We start from the raw sequence: 21,438 nt of genomic DNA, 5'->3' as shown, positions 1-21,438 counted from the left end.
TTGATTGGCGCCCCAGTCGTATACGTAATCAACGGAATGTTGACCACGTCCCGTCCCCAACATTCATACGCACACGCCCACACATACATACCAGTGCACAGCCCCATCTACATATAGCCCTAGCAATAGCTACAAACGATATACATATGCTTGATTGGATACGCGTGTATACGGAAAAACGACAGGCGGCAACAGCGGCGGCGGCGGAGTCGTCGGCCAACGGTCATTCAAATCGAAATGGAAATGGGAATGAGAATGGAAATGGAAATGGCTGCTTGTCATGCGAGTGTCAGCTCCACTGGGGACCGATTCGAGTTCAAGCCGGGGCCCAGGCACAGGCCCGGATACGGATTCGGTATGGATCCAACTGCTTATTTCCGTTTTATTGACAACAGCGGTGTGGCGGGGGTTGAGGGCTGGTGGAGTCGTAGCTTTTAACTAGTGTAAATAACGTCCTCATCAAATTGTCATAAGGACCCACCCATACATAGACACCACTCGCACATATAGACACGCACACACACACACACACACACACATGTGGAGACGGACACTACGGGCATAATATGCACATGCCCCCAGCAATGGCAGTCAGACACGCTAAGCAGGATCTGCTCAATAATGGAATACCCTTACGAATGGGTAGCAATAGCTATTGGATTTGATACAACAAAAGGGTACAAATATTGAATAGTTCCAATCTCTACCCATTGCATTGATTCTGTTTTAGATGCAGTACAAAACAATTTATCTAATTTGTAGGCATAGATAACAATTCATTAACAGTTCCATATTATGTTTAGAAATTCTCACAAATTTTTCAGATATTACTTAGGTAAAAGAGCATTAATTCCACGACCATATAAGAAGTACTAGCGTGTGCTTCCCATTAGGTAATCATTCCAGTTTTGGGCTGTCATTTTGGTTGCACACACCGTTGGTCGTTGTCCTGCGGGAAAGTGCCCGCCCGATTGATAGGGCGCGATAAGCAAGGCCAACTATTTTCATTGTCTGCCATGTTTGCCAACTTGTTCTTAATTAAGCCAGGTTGAAGGGGCCTCCGACTCCCCATTCCCCTCCACCAGCGCCCCCGACTTCGCTGGGTCAACAAGCTGTTCAAATTTCTACAGCCACCAGAAGCAGCAGCAGAAACCATTTTGTATTTCTTACCTTAATCAGCAGCTATACTTATAGTATGAGTATGGTGTATGGTATACGGTATACGAATGTATTTGCCATGCCGCACGGCCGATAAGCAAGAGCGTTGGAGCAGATTGACTCTGCCCTAGACGGAGAAGACGAAGAGCGCGACCGAGCGACCAAGCCTGAGCCAGAGCTCTATATATAGACGCAAACACACGCTCGACCTTTTTGCCAGCGTTATCTTCCGCCCAGCCAGAAGAAAGAATTTGCTCTGTTCTTGTGATTGTTTGCTCTGTGTGTCGTTGCTGTCGTCGTCGTTGTCTTCGTCGTCTCCGGATGCATTCTCCTTCGGGCTTATCGCTAGCCTCGACAACTGTCTTATTATACGGCCCAATGCCAGTACCAGTACCAGGCCCATGCCCATGCCCAGTCCTATAAGCAGAACCCGGGGATCGCCGCAGCGATCTCTCGTTATTTGCATTTATGCAGCGTCAGATTAGATAAGTCCAACGTCTCTTATATGCCAGATACCAGAGCGCTTTGTGCGTCTTCCTGTTCTCGGGTCTCAGGTCGTACCTGAGCAGAGTCAGATAATGAGGTGGATTCCTAACGGACCGCGTCTTTATCGTATTCCAGAGATAAACGACAGGGTCTTAGCGTTGATTCTCTGCGCTGTTTACAGAGTGCAATTTATAACTTTTCCGAGAACGTGTACAACAAAATGTGCCGCCACATACATATGTGAGTACGCGGTTTAATAATCGCCGTAAAACCCAACTCTCACACACCCTTCATCACTCGTTTCCAGGGATCGGAGAGAGGTATAGGGAGGGAGTCGAACTCCAAACAGCAAAGTGATTCTCATGGAGTTCTCGATCCAGTCAGTGGTTTGGGGCGTACCCCTTACACACACTCCTTACACCCTAATGCTTTTGCAAATAGTCAACAAATATCCGGTGTACGATTTTAGACACACTGAAAATCCCAGATATTAGCATCGAGCAAATAATAAGCTGAATTTTTAGTAAACCTGCTCTCCGTCTCGACTCAACGCACGTTTTTAGCGCAAAATTAAGATCACATTGATGTCCCAATGGGAACGGGCCTTACCTTCGACAACCACTCAAGTGGACAAACAAACCAGAGCCACGAAAAAAAGGCTTGACCAGAGGGGAACTCAGACACGAGAGTACTGTGAAAAGCAAAAGCTTAGCAGTTCCAAGAAATTCCTGAACATGGGATGGCCATTAAATGGGGAGTCTAGTGGGCAATGGACACTTAACCGGTAGGCTCTTGACCGGCATTCCCGAATAAGATGGAAGAAGCTGGTAATTCTAATGGATTTCGAATCTTATCTGCGACTGCTTATGATTTGCTGTATCCTATTTATCTTATCTTATCGGTTAGTTTCTACTTTTAAATGAAAAGTCTTCTGAAAATATTCACAGGACACATCGCAGGATATTCAAGTTATACCAATGAATATTCGAACGAAGAGTAATGGTATTATACAACTTGTTCCTGTCTTATTAGTGATCACCATAAATTCTTCTGTAGCAGGTGACTTCATCCCATTTTGTGCTTCCTTCTATTGCTATCTTATCTGTGAATGCTTGTGAATTTATACATATGCGGCTTATGCATCTCATAGTCTTGTACAGGTCCAACCAGGCAAATCATATTATATTCTATGAGCGAGATAATTGGCTCTATCAATTAAAGTAAACTTAATTCTGCACCATGTATGAATGCAGGTAAATATAAATATATCTTCTCTGTCACATACAAATCTAACTCACCGAATATTCTCATCTTTTATTGAATACAAATATTAATCTCTGCTCTCATCATCAAAGTCCAAAGAGCCATTTTCCGCCCAAGGAAAGTCTCCTCCCAATTCCCTAGTACCGCATATATCCCCAGCTAATTATAGTCCCCATATTTACATGCATTCACCTACACTCGAACAGGTCCCCACTCCACTCCACCTTTTCGCCCCACTCCAGAGACCCTTCGATTGGTAGTCGTAGGCGTCATGTTTCGATTGTTTATTATCATCACCTACAGGTGTCGCTCCATAAACATTTTCCGAACATGACGACAACCAATGCTCTCCAGATCCAAGCCGGGGAGCCTCGACCAAAGTCGGATACAGAGACGGAACCAGAGACGGTAGACGGACGGGTGCCACAGCTAGAGAGAGAGAGAGAGAAGTAGACGGAGCCCAGAGCGCCTCTGTATGAATTGAACAATTGCTGCGTTCGTTTGCACAAAGCAAATATTTTACAAATCAAGCGCTTTTCTGATTTTGTAAATGTGGGCTACCAATTTCCCTCAGCACACACGTAGTAGTAGTACGTACTCCCGCAGTGCTGCTCCCCCGTGTGTACACATAAATGAAAGCGCAAGTCATTGGCAATGTGGCATGGCCTCCTTCAGAGATCTACATACACACACACCCATCGATACACAAAATCATAAAAAAGGAGGCTCGTGCCACACAGTGTACACTGGTTCTGCAAGTCCGCAAGAGGCATTCTACTAACAATATTTAACTGAAAAATATTTATTATTTACCAATTTGTTTGCTCGACTAATAACAATAATCGTAGCAGCCAGAACCAGCGGACAGCCAGAGAAGTAGGAAAAGAAAAAGTCATTCATAGAGACAGAGGGAGAGAGGGGGCAGGGCATGTCCCCTCCTATGCACATAGCAGTGCCCCAGACCCAGACCCAGACCCGTTTCAAGCTCCATCTCTATCTGGCAGCCAAGGACACTGCATTGGTATGAAAATCGAATACGAAACAATCACAAATATTGGCAAGCAGCCACTGCAAGAGTGGAGCAGCCGTGGAGGAGCAGGTCGCCCCATTTCGCACTTGGCAGACATGCGCTAGACGGCGGCTTGTGTACACTCTGCCCGCCATTTGCCTGCGACTCGAACTGGGATTCCAATTGCTGCGGCCTGCCTTCTTGGTCCCGGCATTCACATCGACCTCCTTACGACCGTGGCAGCAGCAGCGGCAGCACCAGCAGGAGCATTGTTTTTGTTTGCCTTTTTGTACTTCTATTTACTCGCAAGTTTAGTTTGAGTTTAAATTTATTCCCACCTCCGCTTCCCTAAGCCACCATTCTACTACTGCACTGCAAAAAAAAACTGGATATTGATTTGATTTGTAACAAGGTTCAATTCGTAGCTCATGTTTTTACTGCTGATATTTTTTGGAAGGTCTGAAGTTGTTCAAATTAACCATCTATCAAACATTTGGGAGAGATTAAAGAGTATTCAGAGTATATCCAATAGAAATAGCTACTATTTTCTTTAAGTGTGGCATCCTGGCATGCGTGGGTGCTTTGGTGGTTCTGGCAACGTTTCGATTTCTTGTTGATTCCGCTTTCCAATTCGATTGGATGGCACCACGGCCTTGGCCCCCTGCACGCTGCTGTTGCCGCTGCCGCTGCCGCTGCTGCTGCCGTGCATTAGAGCCGAAGTTGTTAAGCAGCGCTAGATAAGTGCTCGAATAAACATAAATAATAAATGACATTTACTAAATAAAAATATTTGCGTTCGCATAATATTTGAGAAGTAAACTCAAACTCGACAGCTCCAGCCGGCTCTGGGCTCTTCTGGGTCTCCTGGCATGGCCCGGAATGGCCTGGCTCTTTGGTTTCTCTGTTAGTTGTGTGTTTGTCTCTCTCTGTGTGTGTGGGGATAGCCAACATGGCCGACACACACACATACATACCAAGTACCACTACTATAACAACTCACTGTCGTTTGGCTTTTGGTTGATTTCGGAAGCAATTTTGGCACCAAAGCGAACGTCGCGCTTTTCTCTTCATTTTGCTCTCTCTTCCACTCTCTCTCTGCTCGTTTTTCCACTCTCTGTCTTTCCCTCTTCATCCGTCTGGCCTGTCTATATGTATTATAAAAAGAATCCTAAAAAAAGCCATTGCAAAATTTGTGCTTTCACTTTCATTTGTTTGCTGTAATAACAAGCGCAAGGTAGCGAGCGCATTTGAAGAATGTATTGTAGTTGGGTACACAGAAGCGCGAAGAAAGAAAGAGAGAGAGGAAGAGGGTGGCGGAAGGTTCTGGTTGTGGCCAAGTTGGATGGGTGGCTCGCTTTTGTTTATTTTTGGATTTGACTGTGCATTTGCTAATGCAAATATACACAAAATTATTGCCGACAACATATCTGACTGAAGGCAGAGAGAGAATCCAAGAAGGAAGTGATTGACATTTACACTTTGATTGAGTAAAAATTTGTAAAGAGGCTTTCGAAAGTTTCTCGCTTAAGTTTCCGTTTGATTCAGCTTCGGTGTGCCTTTTAAGATTTATCCTTTTTGGTTCATGCACTGTAAGCTCTCTTTACTCGACCTCATTTTAATCACCTCAATATTGGCCTAAACAAACTCCGTTTAAGATTTCGATTTCAATTGAGCCTCAAGGACAATTACCTACGTTAATTATGCAAACTCAATTAAGAAATTTCTCAATTCGTTTCTCGCCTCACGGCCAACTCGAATCGGCAAGAGAAAAAATCTTTTGCTTGAAAATTCATGCGGTATTTGAGCGCTCAATTATAATTATTTCCAGCGATTTCCGTTTTCTTTACTCTTAGCCTGGCCAAGTCGGACCCATCCGGGCAATTAAGCGGAAGAGGAAGCGAACTGCCAGACAACTGCAATTTCCAGAGCCAATCAAGTGGAATTGGTAGGAGCCGCAGAGTGCGCTAATAGCCAAAGTTTTTATGCAAAAATGTCTACAATTAGCCTGAAGTGTTTGTAAGCCCTGTGAATGTGAATGTGAAGAGCAGAAATCCAAATTGGCTAATCCGCTGGCACACAAAACAAATGTCGTAATTCGAATGCGAAATAAAGAAGCAATCAACAACTGCAACAATTTCTGGCTAAGCCGCAACAACAAAACATTCACACAAACAGCACAAAAAAAAGGCTAAACGCAGTTTAATATTAGCCTGATGGCCTGCTCTCCGCTCCTTTTCTCTCCGACCGCCAACTATCAATTGTATTAACGCCGCAGTAATCAAATCAAGATCATCGGGCGGGTGTTTGACACCCCCCTGCTGGCTTTCCTTTCATTTCCAGCCACGGAAATCAAAGTTCAGCCGCCGTGGCAAACTATTAACTGCTAAAACGGCAATGTGCATGAGAGAGCCCTGAATACCGAACACAGTTGGATTAACATCGGATCGGGCCAGGGCACCACCCCTGCAATCAGTGCTCCGGCATCGCCACATCTACATCTACCCCGGCCCTGGAGCGACTCTGCCTTCGCCTCCGCCTCCGCATCCACCTCTCCACCTCCTCCAGCTGGGACGACCTGCTCACAAATTGTTCGCCCCTTGCAGTCACACAAATGAATAATGAAACGCTTATTGTCGCAATTATTTTATTGCCCTGATATCTGTAGCCTCAAAACATACACCAAAACCGACGAGACGATGCAGGACTGGGTAAGGGGACAGGCCATGACGATGATGACGAGAGCCCAAGCATCGACAGCTAAAACGTCCCGTACTGAGGGGTAGAGCAACGATGTTTGAAGGCATCTGTATACCCTTCAATTATGTTTGATGGAAGCATACTAGGAAAATCGAAAGCAAACTACGTTAAATTCTGTGAAAACATTCGCTAGAATATGTACATATGCACTAGTTTTAGGTCTTGGACGTAAACAATACTAAATAGGATTATTTCCATATAAAGATAAGATTGTTAAGTACTTTTGCTGGCTTTAGTGACCCATATTGGCTGAGTATACTAGATACACACACGATTGAACGTTCTAAGAGTCCAGAATTTATATTTATATTCCATATTTCCGTTCAAAAATCAACTTAGAAAGAGCATTCCCCCGTTCGACTTTCGTTTTTACCACTCTCATTGCTCTTGTTGTTCAATTCCACTAGGACAATGCCCTCTCTGTCTCCCTTCGTCGAGACGCAGACCTAGAGCCGAACCGAACCGAGAACAAACCCCAGGCCTGAGTCCTGCTGATGTATGGCATAATCCTTGCTATTATTCGGGGTTGATTGTTCGTGAATCGGGAGTGAGCGCTTTGTTGCTCTATAGTTTTAGGGGTTGTCCTGTCGTGGCAGTGCTGTTCTGTTCGATGATGTTCTATCCTGCCCAAAAACAACAACAGTGCATTAGCACTTTAATGCGGCTAGTGAGCATAAAATGTAGAAACAAATGCTCTCGCGCCCATTTCAATTAAATGCTACACGGAACAAGGGGGGAGCAGGACTTTCTACACCGAGAAGGAGACTGAGGACCGAGGATGAAGGACAGCATCAGAATCACCCACCCACTGCCACTTTCATGTCAAGGCAATTTATTTCGAGGGTGTTGATGGGCGGTTTGTTTTCATTGGATTTCTGTTGCTGTTTTTCTAATGCCCGACAGGAAGTGAGAGCAGGACTCTGAGCAGGAACTACCACGGGGCCAAAGTATTCCAATCAAAAGGCGAGAGTCACCACCATGCTGTGGCTGAAGCTGAGGCTGTAACTCTGACCTGACTGAGAAGCAAAGCCCGAACCTGCGTGTTAAATGCCAGCATATGTGAAAATAAGCTGTGACAAATGGCTTAATTTAGTCGTCAGTTCTGGGGGCCCGAGGGGCCGCGATTGCGGCGACATCGACAATTGTTTAACATGCTTTAAGCATGTAAAAATATTGGCACATTAGGCAAAAATAACAACAACAACCTGGCCTGTCGTGGCTTGGCGTGGGTGTCCCTCTAAAGGTTGAGATCTTGCTATTTGACCTGCTGTTAACATTTGGCACGGCTCCTGCCACGCACTCGCACTTGACTGGCGGGGCGGTTAGATCTGAGCATAAAGGTTGAGATCCTGGGGCCATGCACCTGCCTGCGTGAGGCCGGCCTGTCATTTGATTTGCATGTCAGTCAGGTTTAAAAGTCGAGCAAAAGGAAAAACTTTCGGGCCATAGAACATCTGCCAGCATTCGGCGGCGCTGGGGTTGCCTCTGAGGGCTGGCGTCGCTCTGTCGACGGGTTAGACATGATTGACAGTCGCCTTATGAATGGGCGCCCATTGTAAGGGCAGGTACTTAAGCGGAGCTAAACTGGCGACACTGCAGCATTGAGCAGTGCTGAGGGTACGGCTGCGGCGGGTATGGGATTTTTTATTAGGATTGCACCCGCGGCGACAGTCGGTAAGCTTCGCTCCATGCGGCGATCAATTACAGAGGATTTGCACCGACTTGACGTTTACATGTGTTGCGGTAAGCTTTGCAGCGGGGGTGCCACCATCACCATCACCATCAACCTCGTCTGTAGTACTTAGTTCTGTATATGGCATCGCTCTGTGCATTGTTGTATTACTCCTATCGCTGCTCAATTGGCCAGAAAAACTGTTTGAGCACACACTCGAGCAGATGACTAGAAAAGTGCATTTCCATTTGCCATTTGTGGAATATCGAACACCGAATGCTGAATGCCAAATGCCGATTGCTGCTCATTTGATGTGTTGTGGGGAATTCCGCCTGCTTAAATCTTCTTGACTTGCAATTCGGAAATGATGGCTTATCCTGTTTTCTTTATTGGTTAAAGATTCTACCTCCCTCTCTTCTTCTGTTTCTCTGCGGACGAATGGTTTTTGTTTTGATGGCTTAGCTGGCTAAACAATCGAAAGGATCCTCTGAATATTCTCATGCCAGTTAGGGTCTGTTGTCCTGTCTGTCTCTATTCATGAATGGATCAGTGGCATGGCTGAGCCTGGCGGGCAAAGGGATGCGATGCCAAATGCATTCACCTTTGAGCTGTCAATTTATAATTTCGAATCCAAATCTGAATCTCAGGGCAAACATTTGCAACAATCAAAATAAATTGAATAATTTTAAATCAGTGTAACACTAAACGAAGGTATTTGGAGTTCCCTTAAGTTAAGTTTACCAAATCGGATGCTTTTGAGAGTCAGAAATAAGGAAAAACCATGAAATTAGGGCAGTTGGTTTGTGTGTCAGCTCTGGCTTTGGTTGCGGACCCTGGGGCTGTTCCTCTACAGCACTTGAGCCACTTGAAGGACACACATGGACCCTACAATTCGAATGGGTCAGGACGGCAAAGATGCCTGCCACTGCCCCGTGCCACTGCCACTTTCAGTGCCTCTGCTACCCCTGCTGAGCTATGCAAATCTGAAAGCCCAACATATAGAGAGGAGGAGGGTGGGGTGTGGCGCCCACTTGACAAATACCATTTTCGAAATTGAAAGACAAACTTTTGAACAGTCGACGTCGTCTGCTGCTGCTGCTGCCGCTTCTGAAAATGGAAATGAGACACAATATGCACCAGCAGGAGCAGCAGCAGCAGCTGAAGCAGCGAAGGCATCATCCGCATCCTGCTGACGAATTTGCTGAGTGTGTTGATTTGTTGATTCGTTTCGCCTAATCGCACCATCACCACCACCATCCGAGCGAGAGTCAGTGCCTGGGCCTGGGCAGAACCGGAGAGCCATGCATGCCATGGCCAGAACCGGAGACGGAGCCGGAGACGAAGCATCCGGGCAGCAGACAAACTTGTCCAGTTTCGAGCATTGTCCCAACTTTCAAATGGTCCAGCGGACTGCTGCTGCTGCTCCTCATTCGTACGCAAATGTGTTTGTCCTCCACCAGGACATGTGAATGTGAGTGAGTGGGCATGAAAAGTTTGACTCTCCTCTGTGTGTGTGTGTGGAAATGTGTTGAAAATTTATTGACATTATTCAATTAATTATTGTGCAAATATTTTCGCACACAATCACAGATACACAGGCACACACACGCACGCAGACACACACACACAGTGATGCCGCAGAGTCTCGTAAGTGGCAGGGAATTTGTCATTAATTGTGAATTAGATTGCATGAAAATTGTTGCCTGTGCTCCAAATTTGTTTATCCTTGTTGTTCTCGGTGCTCGCATCCAATCACTCAATCACTCACTCGCCCATTCACTCATTCAGTCGTTGATGCAGTCAGCCGTTTTCCGCAAACAACGAACAGCAGGAAGGAGAATGGGAATGGGGATGCGCCATGACCATGTCCGCTTCCGCTATCCGCACCGGAAGCGCTTGCCAGCCATCACTGCTCCCGATATGGATCCTGCTCCTATGACTCGCCTATGCTGATGATTTCACATTAATTTCGCCTGCGTATGCAAATAGATTTCCAAATAAATGAAATTAATTTAATCCGATATTCTGATTTGATTTTTGCCAAATACCAAATAAATGTATGTACATACAAATGTATGTTAGATTTATCCTCGTATATTTTACTCCTCGTGCCAGTGTGCAACCCAACCGTAAATGCAACTGTTTGTGGAGGCTTGCATTAACTTAATTGCATTTAAATTGAAAATATTCTAGAGTGCATTTTGTGCGAGTTTTAATTAAAATAAAAATAAATAGTCAACAGAAAGATGGTTTGCATTTTACAGAGGGAACTCTTCAATCAATTGGCATTGATAAGAGCTCGCATGTGATATATTCTCCTGTTTTCTGTGATGCTTCTAGATATTCATAAAATATCTTTTATAGTCACTCTCTTGAGCATGTCTTTCTTCTTCCGTTGATGGTTCTTTAGCTGGCCAAGCACTCTCCCATTCATTCATCATTTTCTGGTCCTAATGAGTCACTCATGCCACTCTAAGGCCTCGTCTTTGTTGGCCTGTCAAAACACAATTTGATTATTAGGAGCGTTGGTGTTGTTGGGTTCGTCTGAAATTTCATCCAATCGAATGGGCTGCTGTTCCCCGATAAAGGTGTGTCGGGGCTGCCAATCGATAAGCCGCCGCCCCCTGCTCCGCCTGCACATCAGTCACTGTCACCCCACAACCAACCACAAATGGCTGCCCACCCACTATCCACTATCCACCATCCACCATCAACGCTCCCATTCCCACTCCATGCCCCCATCTACTGCCACATGCCGAAACGTGATTAATGCGTTGGCGTTGCAGCTAAGCTCGCTGTTGCCGGCCATCAACATCAAATACAGATACGAGCAAGAGTACTCGTACAGTCCAAGATATCGGCCAAAAACGTATGGCAGGATGTTCTCAGATAATGCCCTGCAAAATTTCGCACCCAACCCGAAGAGATTTGTAATGTTTTGATTGCCGGGAGAAAGCTGTGAGGGAGATGGGCGGCGCGTGCCGTGGTCCAGGTCTGACCAAGCAATCTTTACGGCGGGCACGTGCCCGCATTTTCGAGCGTAAGGTTTCGCGGATTAATTTCAATTTGCAGCAAGAAGAGCACAACGATGAGGAGGGTGGAGCTTTGCTGCTAATTATGTGTGGAATGTTTTAGATAAACACGAAGCACAATGCAGCAACAGTCAGCGGCACGTCGACGGCTGCATGGACAACCGGCAAAAAGGACAACCGGGCGAAAGGCGGCCACTTGTCAGCTCAACCCGCTGCTCTCCCAGATGCGACTCGGGCTATGTTCTCTTGCTCTTGCTGCTGCTCTTGCTGTTCCTGCTGCTGCCGGCCTAATCCGTAAGTGTCGTTCTCAAGCACGCAGCACCGGCAGGCGCTGATAGAGCACACACACACAGAAACCGGAGTGAATGCGAGAACACTGTGGAAAACAGGAAACCTAGTAGCAAGTTTCCAAAACTAGTTTCAAGAATTTTCCATGACTTAACATGACTTAACATAACAGTTTTATTAGCAAGGAAAAACAAAAAAAAACTCACAAATATTCAAAATAATATGAATAGTAGGAAAATTAGTTTTTCTTCTTTTTTTTTTTTCTTATTCCGAAAGTTAATTAATCTCCGATCCATATTTTATTTTCAGTGTAAGCGAACGACACCAAACGTAGGACAATGAGCGGTAAACGTGGACCCACTGCCGGCTGCCCTGCCCTCTCCACCGTACATAATGATGTGGCGCTGTCGACATCGACGTGTCATCGACAACCAGCAACGGTTTTGGGTGGGGTCGTATCTGGCTTTGGCTTTCGTTCGGGCCCGGCCCAGCCCTGTCCCCGTCTCCATGGCAGTTGCTGGCTCTACGACAGGCAGCCAGCCTGTTGGTCAGAGATAACAGCAATTTATTTTCAAGTCATCATTTTAATTATCCCGTTCGCAATGTTGGGAACAACCTTGCGACTGGGCGCGGTTCGCATTAAACGTGACAACAGCAACAGCAGCGAACAGAGGAGGAAGAACAACTGCGATGGCGCGTTGGTAGCCATTTTGCTCATTAAAATATAATATGTATTTTTTAATTTCAGAGAAATGTTTGCACAAAAATTTCCTCGAAACAAAGTTGAGCGCCATGCCGCTGTCGCTCCTCCCCCACTTTCCCACTTTCCCAGTTTCCCTTTGCTTTTCTCACTGTCTCTCTGTTCTGTGTCTCGTCTACCCCTGTCACTGGTACTCCTTTTTGGAGCACTCGCCTTTTACTCGTACATTTCCATCTCTTATTCTATGTCTGTCTCTGGCTGCAGCTCAACCGGAGACCGAAAATCCTTTTCTGTAGCTTTTTTTTCCCATTTTCCCAGCCGAGCCCCAGAACCCCTCCCAATCGGCAACCAGCAAACCACCTATCCTACCCCAAACACCGAACAACCCCTAGCGAACCCCCTTCATGCGTTTTTATAACCGGAAGCGTTCATGAGAAAGTTTCCGCTTTCATAACCGAATTTTAATTAACTTTCGAAAACCTAATTACAAAGTATTATTATAATGAAAAAGCAGTGCACAAAGCGAGTGGAGCTCCGAGAGAGGCGGGTCCATGGGGGTCGTCCAACCAGTCAGCCAACCGAGCGGATGCTGCCCCTGCAGCAACAGCCACGTTGCCACGTTGCCACGTTGCCACACTGCCTTCCTGCCTGCGCCATTGCTACGTGCTGCTGTCTTTGACTGCCTCCACGAGGAGAGAGGACAGAGGAGATGAGAGACAGAGGAAAATGCCAGATGGGGCTGGCAATGGAGGCTACCAAAGGCACTACTACTTCCTGTGTATCCATCCGGCATAAGCCGCTGCTGCTCCATGCTGTTCCTGCAGCAAAGGAAAAAAGGGTTGCCCAACAATTTTTCTACTTGGCAGCATCTCCCCTCCTGTCAGGCCCCATACCCCAAGCCCATACCCGGCTGTGTCTCGTTTTAAAATTAAATATTCCATTAGAAAATTACTACAAGATTGTGGTTCTTTATTAGCAGCAGAACAGCAGCCGTAAAACCCGAAGCCCCCGCCCGCCCGGGACTGGATTTACTCGCAACTTTCCTGCCACAATACGTACTGAACGGAAACCGAACTCAAATTCGGATGCATGAAATTTGCAACTAAAAATTCAATTTAAAACTTTTGTTTTTGACTAATTTCTATGTTGTGTAAATAATAAAGGACACATACATACATACATATATGCATATAACACACATAGGAAATAGGAAATGAAAAGGGAGAGTGCGCTGAGGTCATAGACATGCGATGATTATTCGCTTTTCAATGGAACTTTGGCCATCATCAATGTTTAATGACCAACAAAATGCCATGACAATTTTTACTCTCTGCCAATTTCCTAATGGTTTTGTTCTGGGAAGTTGTGAAAAGTTGAACCCGAACTTGTTGTTTGTGGAAAATGGAATTTTAAATCTGTCTTCGACGGAATAATTACATATTGATGGGGTCCCGTGCCTCACAAGCGACGGCTGCCGTGTGGGTGGCATTTATGAATAGATATGGGAGGACATGGCTGGTTCTGACTTGTCTGGAGAGCTCAACAAACTCGGAACACCACCATACAGCCCCTCCACCATGGAGCGTCTTCAGCGCGCATGTCTGGCATCAAGGCATCGATATATAAATTGTCGGCAAGTGGTAATGGGTGGTGGTTGGGTGGCGCGGTTGAGTGGGTGGCTTGGGTGGGTTGTCGGTTTAGCCGAACCAACCCCAAGACACAGATCTCGTAAGCCCCGCACACAGATGGGGTTGTTTGCGGGAGTAAAATGAAGAAACTCTAACAAAATGCTGACAGTCACAATGTCAAGGAAAAATCGAAATTGAAGCGACAACAAACCAAGCGCCATTTTGTTGTCGCTCCCAAAGCGAGACCCAGACCCAGACCGAGTCCCAAGTCCCAGTCCCAGGGACAGACAAACCTACTCTCCGACCACGTCCCCAGGTCCCCCTGACGAACAACAAAGCGCGCTCTTTATGGAACAGCGCTGTTCTACCCATGGTAGAGGCTATAAAAAATGTATTAAAGCAAGTTGCCCACAACTGTCCCTACTGGATAGAAATGGTGACCTTCCTGCTTAATTAAAAAAGACAACAGCTTGTTAAACATTCGCGGGGTCTGCAGCGACCAGATAAATGAACTGTTGGTGAAATTGTAATGCCTCTGGCACCCAGGCTGTCCGAGAATTCTGGAACCATAGATTCTTTTCAGTGAATCACACCGATGATAATCAACTGTGGATAGGTTGTAACTGTCGCCCCAACAGGGGGGAAATGCGACTGATCAGGCTGTGGTTGTCGGAAATTATAGAGATAAGGTCCACGATAGGGTATCGAATCCTCCTCTCTGTATATTACTAGAAAGCAAACAGAACAGAACCAAACAGAACTAAAGAACAGGGATAGGTGGTGACTGGAAATGGGACTGGAACCGGGGGTTGGGTTGGGTTGAGATGGGTTAGTCAGGTCCGGGATGTGACGGGACGGAGAGGTGCAGGGAGTTGGCTGTTTACCTTCTTGTTCCGTTGCAATTTATGAGTGCAGGGCGATAAGAGCGGGGTTTATCAACGGAAAACAGAAACAAACTGGGGAAAAACTGCACTCTGCATCTGAGAAGCGATAAGATAGGGATGGCACCTCTCGGAACCACTATCGGTCGTTCAATTTGCTGCATCGATACCCCACAGATAGGACCGGGAGACGGAGACCAGACCAGCCCAATCAATATAGAAATGATTGTTGGAGGTCAGTTGTTTAAGTCAACAAAGGTTGGAATTGCTTTGATTGCCTGGGAAATGAAAACTAATTTATAATTTTGTTTTTTTTTTTTTTTTCATGTATTTCAAACATTAAAATAGTCGGTTTTGTGGCTGTTGGTTTTTTTTTGTTTTGCATGATTTATAATAGTATTAATTTTAACTAGCTTTAGAGTTTGGATTTTAATTCTTGCATTGACATTTATTGAATTTCATATTGTGTTTATTTTACAATAAATTTCATTTGTTTCAGTGTTTGTTTTTTTCATATTTAAACTATTTGTTTTATCAAGTTTAATTAATTAGCTTAGCTCAATGTAAAAATGTGTTTTTTTTCATACTTTACGCACAATATAACTAATATTAAAAATTATTGAATAATAATTGCATTCTCATATTCTTTTTTCTTTTTTTATGCTTTTACCATTTTTTGTTTTCTGTGTGCTGCCTTCATTATTTATGCTAATTAAATGTTAAATGCTATACAATATTTATATATGTTTAATTTTATTTCATGTGTGTGTGTGTGAGGAGTGTGTGTGGCATAGTTTCATACAATTTGATTAATTCTCAAGTTAGTTTAAAATTGTTTTTGGGCTGACAGTTGGGTTCTTAGTGTGGTGGCGGGGAGGGGCGGGGTCTCTCTTAGGAATACGTACTATTTATAGATTATTTACAAAATGCCTAAGCCTAACGAATTCGTACAACAACAGAAGACACACAATGTAAATGAAGACTGATATATGTACATATCTGCACATGTCCGTGGATATATGTAGAATGTATGCATAAAAATGACAATTTTGTTGTATAAATTATATATGTAGTATAAGACGTGACGTTTCCTATGCATGGCCAGATTTCTTGTTGTATTTTGAAGATTCTTTAGGTGTTTTGCTGGACTGCTGAATATATGATGATAGGGCTTAGTTTTTTTGGTTTTTTGATCATTTGCGATTCGAATTCGATTGCCTTTGGATAAAGGTTTCTTTTAGTATTTGTATTTGTGCTGCTTTTTGGGACATTTTAGTTTCTGAAAGAACATTACACACGATCCCGCTAAGCTCTCTCTCACTCTCTCTCTACTATCCCTACCATCTCTCTCTCTCTCTCTCTTTCTGTGTTACATTTAAAATGTTTAAATTTGTAGTTTTAACCGCTTTGATTGTTATTGCTTGTTTCGACAACGAAAACAAATGGCACGGAATTATATTTTTGTCTTTAGCAAAAGAACATAAAATGTTAACAAAAGTTCTTAGAGCTCGGGGGGGCAGCCACATTGGATTGGTGCCCCCGATAGCTGCACTTACAACTACATCACTTTTTTCTTGTTTCTTGGATTCCCCAACAGAACGATACACCGGGTATTGGTAAGGAAAGGAAAAGAAAACATAAAGGCAAAGACTAAGACAGTGCTAGCAGTAGGGTTCGATGGGTCTATGTACAAGTGTGTGGTCCCGAACCTGATCTCGAGCCTAACCCTGGCTACTCACGTGCTCAAAGGATGCGCCCAGGTGCTAAAAGCCAGTGGAACTGCACTCGCTAATTGACAGGCCCATGCCCTTGGGTGCCACAAAGCCGCCGCTTGTCCGCGGCCAGGGCTACAGGAGGTTCTGCAGAGCGGCGGCTCCATTGAACGTTAGGCTGTGATTCCAGTTCCGGTAGCTGGCGGCCGCCGCGTACTGCTGATAGTTGTTGTACTGCTGCTGCGCCGCCTGGTGCTGCAGTTGCTCCTCGCTGAGGTCGCTGGTGATGTTCGAGGAGTCCTCCTGCAGCTCCGCCGAGAGCTGACTGTGCAACAGCTGTTGCTGCTGCTGTTGGTGCTGCTGCTGCTGTTGTTGGTGCTGCTGCTGTTGCTGCTGCAGCTTCTGGGAGTAATTGACCACCGATGCTGAGGCGGTGGCCAATGCCGATGCGGAGACTGATCCCGAGCCTGAGCCCGATCCGGAGCCTGAACCCGAACCCGACCCTGACTTGCTGCTGGCCTTGGGTGCTGTTGTTGGTGTGGTATTTGAAGCGGATGTCAGTTGCTGCGCCGCCTGCTGCTGCTGGTGGTGCTGCTGCAAGTGCTGCTGCTGCTGCGAGCGCAGCATCTGCTCCGCGCGCCCTTAAGCTAAGGGGTACTGGTGGTGTCACAAGCTCGTAGTGCCGGCGGGCGCATGGTAGCCGAGGCTCTGATAGTACGAGTCCTGGCCTAAGGCAGCGTGTGAGTTGGTCAGCGGGCTGAGGGCGTTGTAACCGGCGTACTGGCTCATGTCGTACATCTTGATGTCCGCCTTCGACTCTGTGGGCAGCAGGCGGTTGATGGAGAACGGGTGGCTGGAGGGAGTGTAGCCTGAGGGCTCCTGTTTCAGTGGATGCATCGAGGAGTGGTAGTCGCTGATCAGCGACGGGTGGCACCGATTGGCCATCATGGCCGACAGCTCCTCCTGCTGCAGCTGGTGGTGCTGGTGATGATGGTGCGTCGGCACGTGCTGTGGCTGCTGTCCCAGGCAGAGCTCCGCGTTGGCATGGAGCATGGCCAGGGCCTCCGCATCCTTGCTATGCGCCGCACTCAATACATTCACTCCGGCCAGGGAGCCTCCGCCCGCTTCCTTGTGGTGCTGGTGGTGCTCCAGTCGGCTGTGGTGATGGTGGTGCATGTGGTGCGAGTCCTCGTGGTCCTTCTTGCCCGGACTGGTCGCCTCCAGGCTGCTGTGCGACGGACTCTTGTGCAGCTGCCGAATGGCCTCCTTCTTCTCGTCCTTGAAACGCTTCTGCCGCCGCAAGTAGCATCCGTTCTCGAACATGTTCCCTGAGTCGGGATGCAGCGTCCAGAAGGATCCCTTGCCCGGCTTATCAGGCGTCCGCGGAATCTTCACGAAGCAATCGTTGAAGCTTAATGAGTGTCGGATGGAGTTCTGCCAGCGCTGCTGGTTCTGCCTGTAGAAGGGGAACAGGTCCATGATGAACTGGTAAATCTCCGACAGAGTGAGCATCCGCGTCGGATTATTCTGTATGGCCATGGTAATAAGGGAGATGTAGCTGTACGGCGGCTTGGCGTGCGTGTAGCTGCGTCTGTACGTCGTCGGCTTGTCCACGCGCGATCTGCCCAGGGAGTTGGGAGAGCCCGTCTCCATTTCGCGCGATCCCGGCGGCATGGGACCGTAGTTGCCGCTCAGACCCGCCGCCGACATGCTAGCTGCCGACATGGCCATGCAGCCGCCCATGTTGCCGAGTGGGGAGCCCATGCTCGCGTAGCTCATGGAGCTGGGGGTCATGCAGTTGCCGCCCATCGAGTTCATGGCCGCGGCTCCCATGCTGCCGGTCATGCTGGCCACCGCCGCCGAGTCCAAGACGCTGGAGCCGAAGGTGGCCGCCGCCTGGGGAGACACCGAGGACATGCCACCCACCGGGATGCCCATGCTGTTCATTGTGTAGGCGGATCTGGCCAGCGGGCTCATGCTGCCGCCGTTCGATGTGGGGTTCGGGTTGTTGTTGATGCTGGAGGGCGGAGGGCCACTCGGCGGCGGGCCGCCCCCAGAGGACATGCTCACCGGAGCGCCGCTGCTGGGCGGCGGCTCCGCGTAGAGCTTCTGCATGATGTCAATGGTGGTCTGGTGGGGGCTACCCTTCAGAAAGCTGTTCAATAGTTGCGCCGTTATGTTGCCGGCTTTCGGACGCACTGTCCCCAGGAGAAGCGAGGGAAAGTTCAACGCGTGCAAGGGACGCGCACAAAAAACGGAAAAATCAAAATAGTTCTATGGCTGTCGTTCCGAATGTTCCGGATAATCGATCTGCGATCAGGCTTTGTTGAATATTATTTTAGATGTATTATCTTTTGTTCAATGCACTATCACTGCATTAATTGATGTGATTATTATTTGTGGCATGTTTGATGGTGCACTGCACTTGACACTTGCGTCAAAGTTCTACTCTCTGTTGTCGGTTGACGGTTGTTTGTTGTTGGTTTTGGGTTTTAGCTTTTCTTTCTTTGTTTGTGCACTAAACACTTTGATTAATTTATTTGTGTGGCTCGCCTGATGCCTTAAGCAAATTTGGCAATAAAATAACGTGGCAAATATGGCTCTACTTTTTGTTATAATTCTCTTTTTGTCCGCTGCTCTGAGCCCTGCGCCGCGCCGCAACAAAAAACCGACGCACGAACGTGAATTGTTAGCTGGCTTTTGGCCACTGAAGCTGTGGATGAGGCTGAGAACTGCTGGTGGCTGGTGGCTGTAGCTGTATCTAGAGATGGAGCTGTAGCTGTAGCTGTAGCTCTAGCTGATGCTGAGGTTGAGTCTGCTGCTGCCGCTGCTGCTGGTCCGCTCGAGTGTCTCTTTGGCTTGAGCTCTTGAATGTGACTGTTTGCAGAGGGGAACGCTTGTCTACTATTTGGCTTGCGCTTGCTGCCAACAAATATTGTTCGAGCCGCGCTCAAGTGCCGATGCCGATGCCAGCGTCGACGTCGACAGCAGTGGCTGTGGCAGCAACAACTCTGACTCGTTCTCACACATGGCCCAGAGGCCAGCACACACACACAGAGACACCCCGATACAACTACAACTACAACCACCGTCGACTGCTGAGGTGAGGCCTTGCCAATGACAGGCTCTCGCTCTCTTACGCACACGCTGGGAGCGGCGCAAGCGCATTGGCCGGAACGCGACTCTTGGATCAACAGAGCAGCAGCGGACCGGACGCGGTTGCCACGACAACTGATACTAGTCGGACGGGGGCGTGGCCAAAGTAAGCAGCGAAAGAGCGAGCAACGCCCTCTCATGCGATATAGAGCAGCTGCATCGCACTCACACTCGCACTCACACACACACATATACATACACACACAGATAGCGCCTAATGCCAGGGCCTGAGCGACGCCATGTTACAGTTAACGATTTTCCCTAATGCGATCAATAATCGCTCGCTCCCGCTTCCACTCGCACGCTCGTCCGCAAAAACCAAGAAGAACTGAAAAAGTCTGCAACTACGGCTGGAACTCCGACTCCGACGGAGACGGGGGTCTGCTGCTCCGAGCGCAATTCCGTCTGGGGTTTGGTTGAGAGACTCGACTCTCCTACTACATCGACTGGGGACTGTGCCGCCTCTGAGAACTGCGAGACGGGGCATATGACGCTCTATGTTTTGCCAGAGAACAAAAAACAGAACGCCTTTTGCCTCCCAAAGAAGACATTAATAATATATATCTATATGTGTATGCGTGGTGTGTGTATGGTGTGGTGTGCCTAGTGTTGTTTTTTTGCTCATTCGTTCGTTTTTTAGACCCTCTGCACATTTGAGGTTAAGGTATGCCAATGTCACTCTCATTCATTCTCATTCACATTCGTGGCATGGCATTCGAGGCATCGCGAGCGGCACCAACAGCAGCAGAAGCATCAGCAGCAGAGCGCATCTTTCCTTTTTGGCAAGTCATTGCGAAAGTGACCCAGTTCTGGCCTCATTCCCAGACCCATCCTCCAGCGGATGTCTACTACCTGAAGATGGAAACTGGACTCTGGACCATTCATTGATGCAAATAAAGAGCGCGTGGATGTGAATGTGGATGTGGATGTGGAATACTTCCTGGTAGACAGGCTAGAGAGCTCTTCTGTTTTATGGCCGCGGATAAAACGCATTTTAATTTCGGTTATAAAGAAGATTCGGAACGGGTTCCGCACTACACCGTACACCGCTTGACGCCTTCCAATGTGCATTCCGCTCTTAACCCTTTCACTTAGCCAAAGGTGCCAGTGTCTGAACTTGTGTGTGTGTATCTGTGTGATGTGTGGGTGTGCGCGAGTGTTCATGTGTGTGTGCGAGGCTCATTATTGCAGCCATAAACGAATTGTTTGTTTCATTTCTCAATGAAACGCTGCACTCAATTGAGATCTACCTGAAGATACTGAAATTTGCGGAAATTCCTCATTTCGCTTTTTGTCACGAAGAATTTTCCATTCACTGTAGTTTTTCTAATAGCCTGAATTTAGGCGCTGTATTTGGATACCATTCCCCCTTTACGATACTCAATGAGGGACCCTTATGTTGGTGGTTCTCAAACCATGACATAGATAATGTGGAATTATTTGATATTTCTGCTCTTCGTTCTATTAATATTTTAATCAAATATTGACCAAGCAATCATATTTCCGGAAGTTCCAAAAACACCCTATTTTTGTGCCATTCCTTTGAGTCATAATCATTTTCAAAGAAATGTATTTTGTTTTTCCGTATTTCCGATCTTTGGAAAGGATCTCCATATACTCGTATGGATACATTGACATTAACAGGATGGTTAGTAATCATTAAAATATGGATACATATCTACAAATGTACATCTTT

At 46.8% G+C, this 21,438-nt stretch overlaps 1 protein-coding gene across 1 annotated transcript; it reads right to left on the bottom strand.

The window, feature by feature from the left end:
* Positions 1 to 15,921: 15,921 nt before the first annotated feature.
* On the bottom strand, positions 15,922 to 19,499 carry LOC117898803 (protein fork head). The gene is given in 1 exon segment (XM_034808447.1): positions 15,922 to 19,499. A coding segment is annotated over 1 exon segment (1,980 nt). The 5' UTR covers positions 18,702 to 19,499; the 3' UTR covers positions 15,922 to 16,721.
* Positions 19,500 to 21,438: the final 1,939 nt, after the last annotated feature.

Source organism: Drosophila subobscura, chromosome O (genome assembly GCF_008121235.1).
Source record: "Drosophila subobscura isolate 14011-0131.10 chromosome O, UCBerk_Dsub_1.0, whole genome shotgun sequence".
NCBI lineage: Eukaryota > Metazoa > Arthropoda > Insecta > Diptera > Drosophilidae > Drosophila > Drosophila subobscura.
This window is presented reverse-complemented; position numbering and strand designations above follow the sequence as displayed.